Source organism: Rhodamnia argentea, chromosome 9, assembly GCF_020921035.1.
Source record: "Rhodamnia argentea isolate NSW1041297 chromosome 9, ASM2092103v1, whole genome shotgun sequence".
Lineage (NCBI taxonomy): Eukaryota > Viridiplantae > Streptophyta > Magnoliopsida > Myrtales > Myrtaceae > Rhodamnia > Rhodamnia argentea.
The window spans coordinates 23326808-23343995 of record NC_063158.1 but is presented as its reverse complement, the minus strand read 5'-3'; the positions used below and the strand labels follow the sequence as shown (position 1 = coordinate 23343995).

The 17188-nt window shown below is 44.0% G+C and overlaps 2 protein-coding genes across 2 annotated transcripts in view; one reads left to right on the top strand and one right to left on the bottom strand.

The window, feature by feature from the left end:
• Positions 1 to 17188, top strand: part of LOC115739662 (equilibrative nucleotide transporter 3-like) — a 469706-nt gene that overhangs the window by 215678 nt on the left and 236840 nt on the right. The window lies entirely within an intron of this gene.
• LOC125316621 lies at positions 13608 to 14668 on the bottom strand. Its single transcript, XM_048285433.1, has 2 exons — positions 14170 to 14668; positions 13608 to 13969 (listed from the first exon to the last, which is right to left on the bottom strand). The coding sequence occupies exons 1-2, from the start codon at positions 14666 to 14668 to the stop codon at positions 13608 to 13610; spliced, it is 861 nt and encodes a 286-aa protein (XP_048141390.1).

The window sequence follows — 17188 nt, the reverse complement described above, 5'->3', positions numbered from 1 at the left end:
TTTTGACGCCCGATACCGGGGGGTGTGTATCAATCTTGGTTCAACTCGAAAATCGGATAGAACCGGCCAGTTCCGAATGGTTCTAGAGGGAATTAATCAGGTTCCTGATTCCTATGGAGGAATTAGACCGACTGGACCGAACGGGGCTAAATTGGTTCAAGGTATATTATTTATTTTGTTCAGCGAGGGGAAAAGGCACTGATTATTTGAGATAGTAATCTCTTCTTTTACTAGTAACTTTCTTGTGACCTGTCCGAAGTAATTTTCAATATATCTAAGAACTCTTGGAAAAGAAAAAAAACACATCGCAAGTTCTCGGAACAACTCACGAATCGAATCGTGATCAGCTTGTTCAATTCCATCCGATTTCATGGTGGACAAGATCGGTTTTCGACTCTACAAATTGAGAAATGACCCACTTTGGAACCGATTACCCATGCTCGGTACCTTCCCTTCTTGTGTTGTGGCCAGAACGATATTGTCATTGCCAATTTCCTTAAATTGACTTATGTGCACCTTTTCAAGTCTTGAGTGTTTGTTTGCATGACGTGCTATAATAAGGTTCTAATAAATTGTGAAAGTCATATCTAATTTTGGTGATATGTCTTATCTCATTTTGGTCATTTGTCTTATCTCCCTTTTCAACCTTTTCAAATAATTCTATTATTTCCATTTCGATAGAAAAACTATGTATTTGTAATGGCAGAAAGATCATAGTACTCTTTCAATGTCCACAACCAATTCAATGTATCGCATGAGTATCATTCTATTGTCCTTACAGCGTCAGTATAACACACATTGTAAGACTAAGGCTGCGCTTGAAAATCGCTTTCTCAAAGGTCCTTCGGCCTCTAAAGACTCTTGGCCAAATTCGAAAGGCCTTTCACAATTTGTTTGAAATTTTTTTTCCGGAAATGCATTGAATTGTTAAATTCCTTTAAAGTCCCCTAGCCAAAGGCAAATCTATATGAGTTTTGGGCTTTAGCTACATTTTTCTTCCAATTTTGTCCTCGCTAAATTTTCGAAATTCCAGAGATGCCCCCACCATTTTCCCCCTCAAAGAGACCCTGACGACATGCCAACGTGCCAGATCTAGTCCGGGTAACCGGCGTCCAACGATCTAAGATTCAATAGATATTTTTACAACAAAAGTCATTTACGAGTGTGATTTTTTCCAAACGATATTTAACCAGAGTTGATTCCCCCACGCACTTTTACATTGTACGTTGTCGAAACATAATTTACATTTCGAAAAAACTATTTGACCTAAAGTCATTCGCATTTTTCCTAAATCTTTCGCCAAAAAGCTGAACTAAACGAAACCTAACAACTTTACCCGAATGACCTTTCAGGTAAGATGTGGGCTCACAATCTAGGCTTCATTTTGGGCCAATGGGCCTCCGCATGATCACTGTATGATTAATATGCAATTTAATTGATTCTTTGAATAGTCGTCAGAACTTCCTTTTATTTTCTAATTTATACCAAAGTTGAAGCGGACAAAACTCAAAACAACCGATAACATCATTATAAGGTTCTTTAAAACCATGTTTGCTCTTTTAACAGATGTTAACAAACGCTAGGAGACAAGGGATGATGCTAAGTAGGGACCGATGATTATCCCCCATGATCCATTTCTCGACACAATCCATTCACATTATACGACACTTCCTGGGTTAGTATGAAATTTAATTGTGTTTCTACAAAAGCAGAGCGAGACATTTATGCTACAGCTATAGAGATATCGTGTCTGGATTGATTCGTTTTCACGTGACGCGTCGAGCGACGTCGCTCTTGCTTCCGGCATCGCCTTCCAAATGCTTTTCATGCTCTCGTTTGATCTCCTTCGCTTCTTTTAAAAGCTCTGCCCCCTAGTGTGTTTAACTATTTCAAATTATATTATGTGAGCAGTCTCTAATGAAAAGCAAATAACATACGAGTGGGGGAGGAAAAGCTACACCCAATTCGAAATCATTATTCGGACAATCCGTTCATATAGTATAAATGTATCACTAATCGAAACGAATTCCAAATAAGAAGATAGATATCACTAATCGAAACGAATACCAACTAAGAAAATAGCTTGCAACCTGCCACATCATTACAAAATTGTTTCAATATCTTCATGTAGTCCGCCACGTCACTTAGTGCGTTTAGTTCAGCATTTACAGAGGATTTTGATTTGTGCCAAAATTGAGGTATTTAGCAATAATTCCAAAGGCCTTCGACCGGAAGACAGCATTTCCAATATCCCTTAACGCAATGCAAGTTATACCCACATTTGCATTTCGGCATTTTTGGAATGTTATTTAGAGGTTAATAAAAAAAATTTTCTTCCAACTTCGCTATCGCTAATATTTACTTATTCTTGTTTTTCCATCACCCTATTGTTGATTGTCTCCTAAATTCCAGTTGATGCGATCCTAGAGTCGCCAGTCGTCGAGGGACAGTCATCGAGGGCAAGTCTAACAGGTAGCCCTAGAGGGTTCAGGCAAGATGTGGAGGGTCAAGGGTCGGCGAGGATCGCACAAGGATCATCAAAGGTCAGGATCGCCGAGATTTAGGTTTGCGCAATATGCGTTTGCTGAGATTTGGGTTCGCCCAGATCTAGGTTTTTCGAAATTTGGGTAAATGGTATTTGGATTGTCGAGATCAAGGCTCGCCCCCTCTATGTTTGCTGTGATTTAGGTTCGCCAAGATCTGGGATTGTGCGATCTGGGTGATCGAGGTTGGCGCAACATCGACGTTGCTTAGCTTGGGCCGCCCGAGGTTGCGCGACCTCAGCGACGCCTCGCCTGGCCTCTTTGATGGTCTAATCCTCATCGGCTCCAATTGCTTCCACAAAGGTTTTTTTTTTTTTTTTGCCTTCACGTTAGTTGGACTTCTCGTTCTCCATTTTCTTTCTTTTTTTTTCTTAATAAAATTAGTAACTAAAGCTTGTTGTTTGTCTCTCTTTTGGGCTTAACCTATTGTTGGACACTATTACCCTAGTGGACTCGGGTCAAACCGGACCACATGGAGAAGGCCCAGAGACTGAGGCCCATTTTCTTCCAATCGTGGACCCATCACTAGGAAAGAAGAGAAAGATATTACAAAGAACTAGAATTTGTTGCTGAACCAAGAAAATAAAGACATATCCTTTCCCTATTTCACCATTAAAATCAAACATGTCTGGTTTTATTCCATCTTTTCTGTACAAGAATTTGCATCAACCCCACAAAAACAGCCCTTAAAAAAAAAAAAAAAAAGTACACGGCATCCTTAGAGCAAGGAAATATACAGCTGTCTTTGGACCTAACTATAGTATGACTCCTAAAAATAAAAATAAAATCATCATTTCCTCCCACTATGTTTTCACCAACCCAAAAAAAAAAAAAAAAAAAAAAAAATTCATTCTTGTCACCAAACCTTTCACTTCACTCCACTTCTTTCGGTGAATTCTCCGTTTCACGATTGATCATCTCCTGGATTCGATTCATCGACTCCTGTCTCTGCTCCTTCATTTGTTCGTTGAACCTCCTGATGAGGATTTCGACTTGACGGTGCAGCTCGGCCCGGCCGGTGTCGTCCGCTTCCACGTGTCGTGTCACCGGCATCGCTTCCTCCTCCTCTATCTCTTTACAAACGTTATCCATGGTCTCGTTCGATCTCCTCACGCTGATCTGACGGTCGGTGTCGTCCGCTTCCACGTGTCGTGTCACCGGCATCGCTTCCTCCTCCTCTATCTCTTTACAAACGTTATCCATGGTCTCGTTCGATCTCCTCACGCTGATCTGACGGTCGGTGTCGTCCGCTTCCACGTGTCGTGACACCGGCATCGCTTCCTCCTCCTCTATCTCTTTACAAACGTTATCCATGGTCTCGTTCGATCTCCTCACGCTGATCTGACGGTCGGTGTCGTCCGCTTCCACGTGTCGTGTCACCGGCATCGCTTCCTCCTCCTCAATCTCTTTACAAACGTTATCCATGGTCTCGTTCGATCTCCTCACGCTGATCTGACGGTCGGTGTCGTCCGCTTCCACGTGTCGTGACACCGGCATCGCTTCCTCCTCCTCTATCTCTTTACAAACGTTATCCATGGTCTCGTTCGATCTCCTCACGCTTTTTCCCGAAGCTCTGCCCCCTAAAATTGATGCAAAGTCCATTACGTTAAATACAAATAAATAAAGATATCCTGAAAAAGTGATATTACTTGAATATATTGACTTAATTTCATAAATCCGTTGACCCAAAAATGAAAAGATTGTTGATTTTCGGTTCACATGGAATGAATTTTGAAATCGATGTCGCCTCACTTTCCCCTTCTTACCTTGAAGGTGGTCGCCGTCGAAGGCTCTCCGGCGAACGAGTCTCGGCGAAACCAGAGCTGTCTCCGACGGGTCCGTTCGCCTCTGCGGCGTGGACTCGGACCTCACGAACGCTGCCTTCCTCTCCCCTTCGTAATCACCATTATATCCATCTCCCCCGCAGAATCCCCCGCCATTCCCCGCCACCACCACCCCTCTCTTCTCCTCAACATCCTTCAACTCATTGAACGCCTCCGCCGCTGGGGTCGCCTCCGCGACTTCCATCTCCTCCACGACTGCGACCTTCTCCTGCGCGACGGCCTCCGGCTGGGCGTGGTGGAAGCACCTGGATATGGCGGCGATGGTGATGATGATGCCGTTGAAGACGACGAAGAGGTACGGAAGCCTGAACCACGAGAGGAGCGAGTCCAGCGCGGGAGGCAACCGAGGGGCCAGAGAGTCGGAGATGGACGGAACGGAGGCTCTGAGAGCGACGGCGATGGACACCGCGCCGGCCAACACGAGCAGAGCTTTCAGAGACGCCATTAAAGTGCTCGACCACTCCATCTCGACTATGGGAGTGACAATTGTTTCGCAGTGACGTGTGAGAGTGCGAGCTGTGAAGGTTCGCGATGCGAGACGATCCAAGAGCTATAAATAGACGAAGCGAAGAGTGTAGAGGGAGACGCGGTTTCGGGGTGATTTGGAGCCGTTCAATTCATCCGACGGTCGGCGCGGGACGAGTACACTGAGGCCGCCACCGTGGGGCCACTCACCTTCTTTTTCTTTTGGAAGAAAAATACTTTTTAGGAAGTGATAAAATTGCAGATCAGTTGACTGGCTTTTCGCTGACGTGAGACGATCCATCGCCGTTTGTGCAAGGCTATAAATAGACGAAGACGAAGAGTGTAGAGGGACACGCGGTTTCGGGGTGATTTGGAGCCGTTCGATCGGATCCGACGGTAGGCGCGGGAAGAGTGCAGTTCTGTTAGTGTCGGCAGAGCCTTACCTGAGGGCCCCACCGTGGGCCCCCTCACCTTCTTTTCCTTTTGGAAGAAAAATACTTTTTAGGAAGTAATAAAATTGCAGATAAAGGTGAGTTACCGGCTGACGAGATCAATTGACCGGCTTTCGTTGGCAAGTCGTAGCGAGAATACCAGAAAATTTAATCAGACCCTCGACCAGTTGAGTCGAACGGATAAAACCGACATTTCGAGTTCAATGTCTCGATTTCAATTTGCTTTGAAGTCACAAAACTCACCCCATGTACGAGATAAGGGGATCTCTGTATTAACACTAATCGGGTAGGAAAATTTGGAACGTTAAATTCGCTAAAATTGAAAAAATTGAGGTAGCCAAAATAATGTCGAGTTGTTTGACTAGTAAAATATCATTATCGGGCTTTGTTTCAACTAGAGCAACTTGTGACGCCTTGAAAAATCCGACTTCAATAAAAAGGATTAATATTAAATTCCAGTCGGTATCAAATTTCGAATCGTAAGGACGTAAGTGACGAATTTTGGATGAGTCCCGATTTGTCAATCGAATTAGATTAGGATCCGATAATTTTAGTTGTCGCTAATTAGGATCAAAATCCTCATACTCGAGCTTGATTCCGACCGAGCCCGATCTGTGAAAAGATCAAAATTATTTTCAGTCAGTTGAGCCAAATGTCCAACCAGTTCTATATTATCGGATAATCGAATATTCCTTCAGGTAATTATGCATAAAAAAGTCAAAAGACTTATGGGACACCACTTGTTCGGTTGTTCCATCATCACCCACCCACTCATTCTCTCTCCTCTCCCTCTCTCTCAGCCAAGCCCCACGGACTCTCTCTCTCTCTCTCTCTCTCTCTCTCTCTCTCTCTTTTCCTTCTTATTTTCTTCTTTGACTGCAGCCCGACCATTTCCCCACTAGCTCAACTTGCGCGACCACCACCTCCACCGACCAGTCACCACACCGCTACTGCCGCTTTGTCCGCCACCGTCCTCTACCACACCAGCCCTTCGACGCTGCGCCTCACGGTCCGTCGAAGCTTTGCGGCCTCCACTTCCGTCCACCCACAGCTTGCCTCCGCTAGTCCGTGTTGTCGTCGTCAGCGAGCTCAACCCAACCGCGAGATCTTGCGGTCGCTTCGCTGCTGTGCCTCCACCCGCCCAACGGTCCCGACACCCGACCACCGCCCGTCGTCCTTGCCGAGGCCCCGTCGAGACACCCCAATAGCCACACAAGCCTCGGCCAATCACCGTCGACACATATTCGACCCAGATCCAGCCACTGCCAGCCTCGATCTACCATCGAAGCCGCTGCCACTTAGCCTCGCAGTTCCGCCGAGCCTCAGCCACCTCCGTCGCCGGCCTCTGTTCAGCCCTCACCTAGCCGGATACCGTCGCCGTTCCACTACCAGCCGCCAACATTGAGCCTCGAGGACCTACGGCCCTGCAACTACCTCAACCGACCCGAAGCCCATGGTTTCGTGAATAGTAACCCGATCCGGAGCTCTCTTCACACGAACCCGGTGAGCTGAACCCTGCGTAACCTCGCGACCCACAACCCGCGTGCATCGCCCCAATCGCCGAGATCCCGTCGTCGTCCCGAACACGTGCCGCTGAAATTACTATTCTGTAAACAGTACCTCCGTGAACAGTACGGTAAACAATGCTCGTGAATAGTAACCTCGTGAACAGTACGATCCAATCCGAAAATCTCGTACCCAACTCGACACCGATTGCTGGTTTTTTAGTGAGCTGTGCCAGTCGCACTGGATACATAGCTTTCAATCGCCGTTGCTAGAAATAAGGGACGATGTCTGGTCCTGCCAATAGACACTGTCAGTCGTATTATTGGGGCCACACCAGTCGTGTGCGTCGACCACGTTAGTCGTGTGGGTCACCGATTAATAAATGTACTTCGTGTGGTGTCCCGTGCATGCAAGTGATGTGATGCATTGCCAATAAATTGGATTTGTTGATTTGACTGTCAAGTCGTCTGCATTGCATTATGTGTAGCTTTTGGAGGGTAGGCTTGCATGTGGTTAAAATATCTGCTATGAGATGTTGTGGTTGTTTATTAGGACGTCCGAGCTAATCAACGCCCTAGCCAGGTTTAGGCATTGACTCACTAAGATTCATATCTCATCCCGTCGTTGTTAACCCTTTTTCGGGCCCTTAGTATTGAAGAACTGGAAGTGGCGTGAATCTTATTGGAATAGTTTATGAGTCGTGTTAATTCCGACCTAGTATCTTTGAGAGTTGTAGAAAGTGGCTCGAAGAATGGGCTTATAGATAATTCACTTCTTTGGGTTAACAAAGATAATTAAATACAATGTGGTTTTTACTAATTTGTCTTGATTTGATTGTTGTGAAGTTTGTTTAACTATCCATATTGTTCGACTTGATATTTGGAAGTTGCACGTTCCGCATGCGTAATAAAATATTAAAACGAATGGGTCGATGACGTGTATGGGACGTCGTCCTTTTTTATCCGTGGTAGATTGGTAGGGATGTCGCAAGCTTGAAAGTCGGGGCGTGACACAACTCATCGATTTTGAAGATACCTACTATTGATGGCGATCCGCTAGATTAATTGAAGCTCGAAGTACGTGAAATGTTTGTTTATCGGCTCTTATCATTTTTTCAGAGTTTCACAACGCTCGTGCGCCTTGGCTATGCTAGTGGAGCGGCAAAATCTAACTTCCAAATTTTATTGCAATTGCATGGTTGATTTAAGTCGGGCTCTACCATTCGTGAAGAGCGCACGTGCTTCCCCGAATCACGCTCGTCCTTTCCGAAAACGAAGCTCTGTGAGATTCGAGACGACGGTCGGGTCTCAACTCGTCAAAGCTACTCGAGTTCAAAACGAGGGTACCGACCTACTTAAATCGGCGTGGTTGCGATTTGAATTTGGTTGAAACGATTTATCAAGCTAAGGAGAAGTGCAATCTGTATGTATGTGCAGATAGAGAGGGAGGCTCCAAAAAGAAAAAGAAAAGTGATAAAAAGGAAAGGCTCCAAGAAGGAAAAAAAGAAAAGAAAAGGATTGCTTTACGTGTTGAGACTTACTGATTCTTTGCAAAGTGGGCAGACGGTCATTCGATTGAGCCGTTATTCGCGGAGTCTTCAATTTCGGAAACATTGGTTTATAGGATTAAAAAAAATCGTCATGCACCCACATTGAGACGGCACCCATAGTTAGTCATGGATCGTGACCGACCGCGTTCATCGTGGCACGGATTGATCCTCGGTCATGGCCTTATCATGGTCGAGCGCACGGGTCGTGCCTCGGTTATGGCCCTGTCGAGGCCAAGTCATGGATGAGGTCGTGACCCCGAAAGGGTTGAGGTCGTGGCCTAGTGCATGGGGCCGTGGCCCGGGTCGCTTCTAAGGGTTGTGGCCGGTCATGGCGAAGCATAAAGGTTGTGACTGAGTGCGGATTATGGGTCAGGCCCGAGGTGGCCAAGTGCATGAGTAGGGATATATCCTTTAAGTAGGAATAAGGACACTACAAGTGCCATCGAATGCCATAACTTTCATACGGCGCTTCCTTGAGCGTCATAACTTTTTTTTCGGTCACTTAAGTATCATAACTTATGAACAACGTTCACTTGAGTGCCATAACTTTTTTCTCGATTACTTGAGTGCCATAGAAATTTTCAATCGATCCTTACAAGGCCATAACTTTTTAAAAATGTTCACCAAAAGTGCTACGCCATGTCGGATTAACAAGACTTCGAAAATGTTTTAGAAAGAAAATTGGCACTTAAGTGATCGATTGAAAGTCATGACATTCAAGTGAACGGTTTTTAGAAGTTATGGCGCTTAAGTGGTAAAAAAAAAGTTATGACATTCAAATGAATACCGTACGAAAGTTGTGACACTTGTGTTAAACGTATCCCCCTATAAGTAAAATCTAGGAAGCATGAATACACTTTCGGGTGGGCTCCGTATCTGTGTGGGACACTTGTAGGTGCCAGACACACTTTGACACGTGGTCAACTCTACCGGACATACAACGACAAGCGAATCGAAAATCCCAACATGCTATTTCGACATGCACGGGTCAATTTTGAAAATTTTCAATATTTTTTTAGGGGTAAAATTGAAAATCTATCAAAACCTAAAAGTCAAATGTTTTTTAATACATAAATAATATTTTGACAAGGAAAAACAAAATACGTATTCTCATCTTTTCTGCTCGAAATTTTATGTTTTGCAAGAATGCGAAAGAAAATTTCTAATATGTTGGATATTTGAAAAAAAAAAAGAAAAGAAATTCATTCTAGGCTTTTTTAATTATTTATTTATGAATTTGAATCAAAATTTGATTGAAAAAATCATAACAATAATAATTTACCATATATATATGTATGGACAAGTCGTACGCGCCCTAACGTGTTAGAATTCTTTATTTTTGAGAAATGACATGTCGTGTCGATGCTATATAGAGTATAAGTATGCTCAATTAAAACGGCGGCACCTCATACTCATGCAAGGGTTATCTAGAATCTTAGAAGCGAGTAAATTAACGAACAATTGCTTATGTGACGGTGCTCTTATTGATTCAAATGTCACAGTGCATTTTCAATCACCAATTGCTACTACACTTCCAAAAAAAAAAAAAACACTTTTGAAGCCCGTTAATTTTTCTTCTTCCTCTTTTTGTTGATGCATTTTATCTTTCAACGGCAAATTCAAAACAAAGAACTTCTCCATTGTCTAAATGAACTAACCCCATTTACGTCCCTAACTTCTTTTGATTGTACCATAAGAGTGCGTAGATTATGATAAAGGCGTTAACCCCATGTTCTTGCAGTAGGTTCGGAGTGTCGGGAGATTTTCAACTCAAGAGCCAAAGATCACCCCGGTCGAATTTCACCAATTCCATGCAAAATCGCTCTGGATCAAAGCCACTGGTACAGGCCAAAGGTCTCCACTTAGCCAGTTCATGGAGTTACGAGGGCATTCCGTAGCCTCTCGGTAGTTAGGACACCCTACTGTTACTTAGATCTCGTAGAAGATACGTGCGATTAATAATGAGAAGACCAATGGGATTGGGTCATATGAGTGAAAGGTTTTTCATTAGGTGAAAATCCAAAATTAAACACAGATCTTAGATAGAAAAGGTAGAAAAAAAATTGGACAATTAAAAAAGACCATCCTTAGCAACGTCAGTTTTAAGAAAGATATCCTTTGTGAGTTGGATTTTCAATAACATCCACTATTTTCCGCAACTTTTTTCATACCCGGTTGTTGCATCCTCTTAAATGAATTCGGTGTCCGAAGTAACACCGTCACTTCGATCTCACCATTAAGTTTCCTAAAAAGATTTCAATGATAGACTAGGCTTATTGTAAATGAACAACTAGTGTCTGAGGCACGAGCAAAGTGAGGTGAGTATATATGTTTGTACACGTACGAAATCTTCGATTGAATTTAGATCGGACAACATTTATCAAATTGTATTAATTTCAATGAGTGAAGTACGACCTTGATTACAATATCGAATCCTCAAAATCGTCTTATTCTTTGTTCTATAAAACAAGAATCAAGAGCCTTGATGGCTTAATCTCGAATCGAACATCTCAAAAGTTTTGGATTCCGAAAGCTTTGATGGCTAGAAAGTCGAGGTATTGATAACATGAATCTAGTAGGGCTTCACGTTCTAAAAAGAAAGCCTTTCGATGTGTCTCTATTGTCTATTAAAGGTGTCGAAATAAAAGATAGAGCCATCAAGGCTTACCTTACAGGTTTCACAAAGGTAAGATTAAGTCTTGTTCGACGATCGGGACGGTCACAGGGGCGGACATTTTCCTAACTCCGTCTTTTCCTGTAAATAATGGATAAAGAACCACAGATTAGTTGCTAAATGTTGTGTGGATAATCAGATCCAAATTGGAGGTCAATTCGAGCCGTGAATTAGCGGCTTCTAGATTGATTAACGTTACCCCACGCCCGCACGAACACGGCCTTCCAAATGTCTCCACTACCTTAGGATAGTGCTCTCTCTTTCTCTTTCTCTCCTTGCTTGTGTCGGAAAGGGGGTTGCTGTTGGGCGGTCCATTTAAAGCCTGGATGATCTTTTCGGCCGTTCTTTTCTCCATTGAAAGGATCTTGAGGAAGACGGAGGAGCTTCTTCATCTTTGAAGTGTAATTTTTATGTATGGTATTGAGTTCATTTGAGATAGGCAGCGGGGTGATGGGATCATCCGAACCTGGCATACTTGGTGTTAAATTTGCTAATGCGAGCTCACACGTCTATTGTAATTATTTTGACGTGATATCGATATCGACTCGGCATGTCATGTACTCTGTACTCATGTAACTTTCTTTACAAGTCACTCAATTTTGAAAGTGGCTCGATTTTTTGGGTGAATTTCCATTTAAGAGGGCTTTAGATATTTATTAATCGGGTTCAAATTAGAGATCTTTTGTCCGGCGACCGAAGGCTTCAGGTGAGATCGAAAAAACAAATATTTAGGTGAGATAGGGCGATAAGAAAAGCAAGGAAGACCGTAGCAAGAATGAGAATTCCTGCTCCACTTTAAATCTTAATCCTTAAGGTGGCAAAACATCGTCAATTTGGCACTGAAAAAGTAACAAGATAAGGTTTAACGGGCCCCAATTAATATTAAGACAGGACATGAACTACGTTCATTGAACGTAGAACTTTCCACATTCGAAATAACTACCGGGTCTCGCACTTTGTGTTGACTTTGTCACCCCCAAAATGCCCTGACATCGTAAAACTCCAAACCGAATCGTGACCGTTCATCTGCCGACACGGCCTCCTTTCCTTGTCGTCTTCTTCCTCGGCCGCTCTTCAAGTCAGTATTGTCCCTCTTATCAAAATTTCCAGGAAAATGCAGAGAAAGTGAAACCTCCTTCCTTCTACACTTCAAACGTGGGCGATGGTCTCTGATCCCAAGTTATGCGTGAGAATTCGGTTTCCTTGCTCTTGACTGAGATTTATTTGATCTTTGTTCACCTCCGGAACCGGTCGATAAAGTGGGATGTCTTTACATACTTATTCACGCCCTTTTCTATATCACTCACTACATATTGTTAATCTCGCGATAGCCCGAAAGCTGCTATGCTAGCAAAACTCGAAATTTTTTAGTCGTGTCTGACATCAATTCTGTTGTTTCATTTGGCGAATCGTCGAACTCTCTCCCTTATAATGTCCAACGTGAATTGCAGGGAGATGCTCTTCTTCCATCAAGATTAAAAAAAAAAAAAAAGTTCTTGCTTTTTCGATCGACAATGTGCACGGTGCACTGAAAGCTTTCGAGCATTCTATCTGCATACAATAGTCCAATCTCATGTGCAATAAAACTTCTAAAATACGCAAGTCGAGTGTTACTTGGCCAAGGATTAATTACGGATGGATTGTGATTTTCAATTCTCTCGGCGTCTTTATCGTCTCAACAAATCTCAAACGTCGATATATTAGTCATTAACTTCGCAAACACTCTTAAATGAATGGGATAATGACTTGCCTGGATGAGACGCCGCCCGTTAGCACTTGATTAGGTGACGGTTGACGCAGTTTTTCCAAAGTTAAAACCTAGTGAAAGATTGGGAAACAAGCCATTATTTGAGCACCGACCAGATCCTAGGTTGTCGCCAACAGGCGGCATCCTAGGTAAGAGGGATCTTTCTGGTTGTTACAAAGACCAAGTGTAATATTCCGATCGACAGAATCTCTTTCTCGGCATAAAGTTGCAATGAGTTTGGGGCACATTGATTCGGGTCCCTTTAGATTTCATGGGCTTTAAGGCAAAGCTTGATTTTGATTTTTGATGTCGTTTCTTTGATTCACTCTCAATTCCATTCCCGATCTTGACGATCAAAAAGTCACGTTCCTAAAAAGAGAATGAGATTATGTTTATCTATTTGAATTACAGTAACCCACAAGATTAAACTTTTCCACCTTAGATAAATCTGTCAAAAGACACGGTAACAAAAAATGATATATGTGATACTAACTTTCTAATTCGAAAACTTTAGGACTAGGAAAAGAAGAGAAGGTATAAAATCAAACATATATGGCTTTTCCATCTTTGCTGTACAAGAATTTGCACCAACCCCAAAAAAATGCCTTAAAAAAAGTATATGGTGTCCTTAGAACAAGGAAATTTACAGCTGTCTTTGGACCTAACTATAGTATGACTCCTAAAAATAATTTTCACAAAATTAGAGAAATGAAAATAAAAGTCATAATTTCCTCCCACTATGCTTTCACAAAAATAAAAAAAATAATAGTAATAGTCATTCTTCTCCTGAAACCTTCCACTTATTCCATTCGGCCAATTCTACGATCCTACCACGTTCCACGATTGACCATCTCCTTGAGTTGATTCATCGACTCATCTCTCTGCAGCCTCATTTCTTCCTTGACCTTGTTGATGAACGCTTCGACTTGGCGGTTGAACTCGTCATTCTCGCCTAGGCTCGGCTTCGCTAGGATCCGCTCCTTCCTCGGTTGATCGGTCCGATCGTTGAACGTCACTGATTTCCCCATCCAAGGCCGCGGTGATGGCTCCAGAAGGCTGTTCTGGCGGTCGGTGTCGTCCGCTTTCATGCGTCGCGTCATCGACATCGCCCCGGCCTGCGCTTTCGCCTTGCAAACGTTCTCCATGCTTTCGTTCGATCTCCTCGCGCTTCTCCTCAAAGCTTTGCCCCCTAAAATTAATACAAAGTCGATCTCGATAAATAAAAATAAATAAATCTAATGAAAAAAGCGATATTACGTCAATATATTGACTTGATTTCATAAATCCGACCGAAAAATCAAATGAAACAGTCCCCTTATCCACGTCGGTTTCTGGCTCGTATGGAATGCGAATTTCGAAATTGACATCACCTATTTTTCCCCTTCTTACCTTGAAGGTGGTCGCCGTCAGTAGCCTTCCGGCGAACGAGTCTCGGCGAAGCCAGAGCTTTCTCCGACGAGTCCACTCGCCTCCGCGGCGTTGACGCCGACCTCCCAAACGCTCCCCTCCCCTCCTCTTCACAGTCACCGTTACATCCATCTCCCCCGCCGAATCCGCCGAATCCCCCACCATTCCCCACCACCACCACTCTTTTCTCCTCGAAATCCTTAAACTCATCGAACGCCGGCGTCGCCTCCACGAGCACGATCTCCTCTGCGACCGTGACGTCCTCCGGCTGCACGTGGTGGAAGCACCTGGAGGTGGCGGCGATGGTGATGATGATGCCGTTGATGACGACGAAGAGGTAGGGAGGCCTGAACCACGAGAGAAGTGAGTCAAGCGCGGGAGGGAACCGAGGAGGGTCGGACATCGACGGAACGAAGGTTCCGATAGCGACGGCGATGGACACGGCGCCGGCCGACACGAGCAGAGCTTTCAGGGACGCCATTAAAGTGCTCGACCACACCATCTAGACAATGGGAGTGACGATTGTTTCGCAGTGAAGTCTGAGAGTGCGAACTTGCGAGTGAAGGTTCGGTGATGAGAGAGGATCCACCGGCGTTTCTGCAAGAGCTATAAATAGACGACGACGAAGAGTGTAGAGGGTGATTTGGACCCGTTCGATCAGATCCGACGGTGGACGCGGGACGAGTGCAGCTGTGTTAGTGTGGGAAGTGCCTCGCGTGAGGGCCCCACCGTCGGTCCACTCACCTTCTTTGCCTTTTGGAAGAAAAATACTTTTTAGGAATTAATAAAATTGCAGATAAGGTGAGTTACCGGCTGACGAGATCAGTTGATTTATAGGTAACTTTGGAAAATAATTTTCGATTTTAAATAGAAGAAATCATTATCCTGAAATTAAGCAGAAGTTTTTCAGTTTACTAAAAATAAAAATATCTTCCGTCGACTCATTTTCCTCAACAATTCAAACGCCAAAAAAAATGAGCAAAATTCTTTTTTTTTTTTAGAAAATATATTTCGCGAAACAAACGATGCATGCAAACGGCCAATGAAACTTTCTAAACTCATTATGAAGAGGCGAGTCAAGGTGAGAGTCAGCTCTCAACGACGTTCGTGTTAAAAAGAAATTTCTCGACTATGTTCTCCTCCTCTTTGCAGCCATTTTTGACTCACCGGATTGCAATGGGGATTTTTTTTTTTTTGGTCATAATTGCAATGGGGATTTGGCATGCTACTTTTATCGACAAGAGGAAGAAGAAAGGAGAGAGAGAGTGAGAGAGACAGAGAGACAATGCCTTTTGATTTGTCCAAAGGCAGCTTTTTTCATGGTACAACGTGGGGACACTCCCCCACTTTCACGGGGCATGCATCTTATAGTTCTACTTTGTAATGCTACGCAAGAGGGACAGGCTTTGGGGTCATGTCGAATGAAGAAGCTACTAGTGAATGACTCCAGCTCGACTCGGTAATCGATCGGCTCGAGATCGACTCGCATGACCCTCCACCTATTGAGTCGGAACGGATAAAAACGACATTTCGAGTTCAATGTCTCGATTTCAATTGCTTTGAAGTCGTACTCGCTACTCCATGTACACGATGAGGCGTTTTCTGTAGTAACATTAGTCAGGTCGAAATGTTGTAACGCTAGATTTGTTAAAATTGAAAAATCGAGAGGCGGCCACCATAGGCAATTAAATATAATTATTAGATCTAAGCAACTCATCGATCTTGATGATATCTACTATTGATGGCGATTTGCCGGATTAATCGAAGTTTAAAATACGTGAAATGTTTGTTTTATCGATTCTATCATTTTTTAGAGCTCCATGACCCTTGTGCCGCTTGCTATGCTAGTGGAGCAGCAAAATCTAATATCCAAATTTTATTGGATTTCTAGAAGTTGAGATTATAACGCAATTACATCCTTGATTTAAGCCGAGATCGAACATGCGTGAAGAGCACACGTGCTTTCCCGAATCAAGCCCGTCCGTTCCGAAAATGAAGCTCCGTGACATTCAAGATGACGGTCATGTCTCAACTCGTCAAAGCTACTCGAGTTCAAAACAAGGTTACCGGCCTACTTAAATCGGTGTGGTTGCTATTTGAATTTGGTTGACACGATTTATCAAGCTAAGGAGAAGTGCAATCTGTACGTATGTGCAAATAGAGAGAGAGAGAGCGAGAGAGGCTCCAAAAAGAAAAAGAAAAGTGAAAAAAGGAAAGGCCCCAAAAGGACAAAAAGAAAAGAAAAGGATTGCTTTACGTGTTACGACTTATTGATTCTTGGGAAAAATCCAAAAAAGGGGCCGAAGTCATCTTGTTTTCTCAAATAAGGGCCTCAAATGGACCTTGTTTCAAATAAGGGCCCGAAGTGATATGGTATGTTTCAATTAAGGGCCTGAAGTGGCTATAATATTTCAAAAAAGGGTCTAGCCTGAAGGGTATTTTCTTTATTTTACTTTTAAATTTTTTATTCATTTTTTCTCTAATTTTTCCTTTTTTCTAATTTAAAAAAAAAAAAAGCCACACAGCGAGAGGGCCGCCCCTCCCGCTTGTGGTCATCGGCCCACCACCGGTGGAGGTCGGCTGGGGCGACGAGGGTCGGCGGGGTCGCCGGCGCCTCGGCGAGTGCCGGCGACCCGGCCGGCCATTAGCTAGGGCCTCTAGCCCTCACAAAAATTTCAAATCTGAGAGTGCGTCGTCCCCGTCTTCTTCTTCTTCGGGCTTCATCCGCAACTCCTTGCGAGGAGCTCATCCGGCCCTAACCAATGAGGACGAGCTCGTGCAGAACCGGATCTACTTTGTGCTCCCCAAGTCGAGGCTCTAGCACCGCCCGAAGGCCTCGGACATGGCGGCCCTCGCCGTGAAGGCAAGCATTGCGATGCAGAAGGCGTTGAGGCGGATCTCGCCCCCGTTGGCCACTCTTGGGTGAGCCAAGGGCTGGCCTCGACCTCGCCCGAGCGAGCCGAGGCCGGGCGAAGCGAACGAGAGCCGCCCTCCGCTTGCC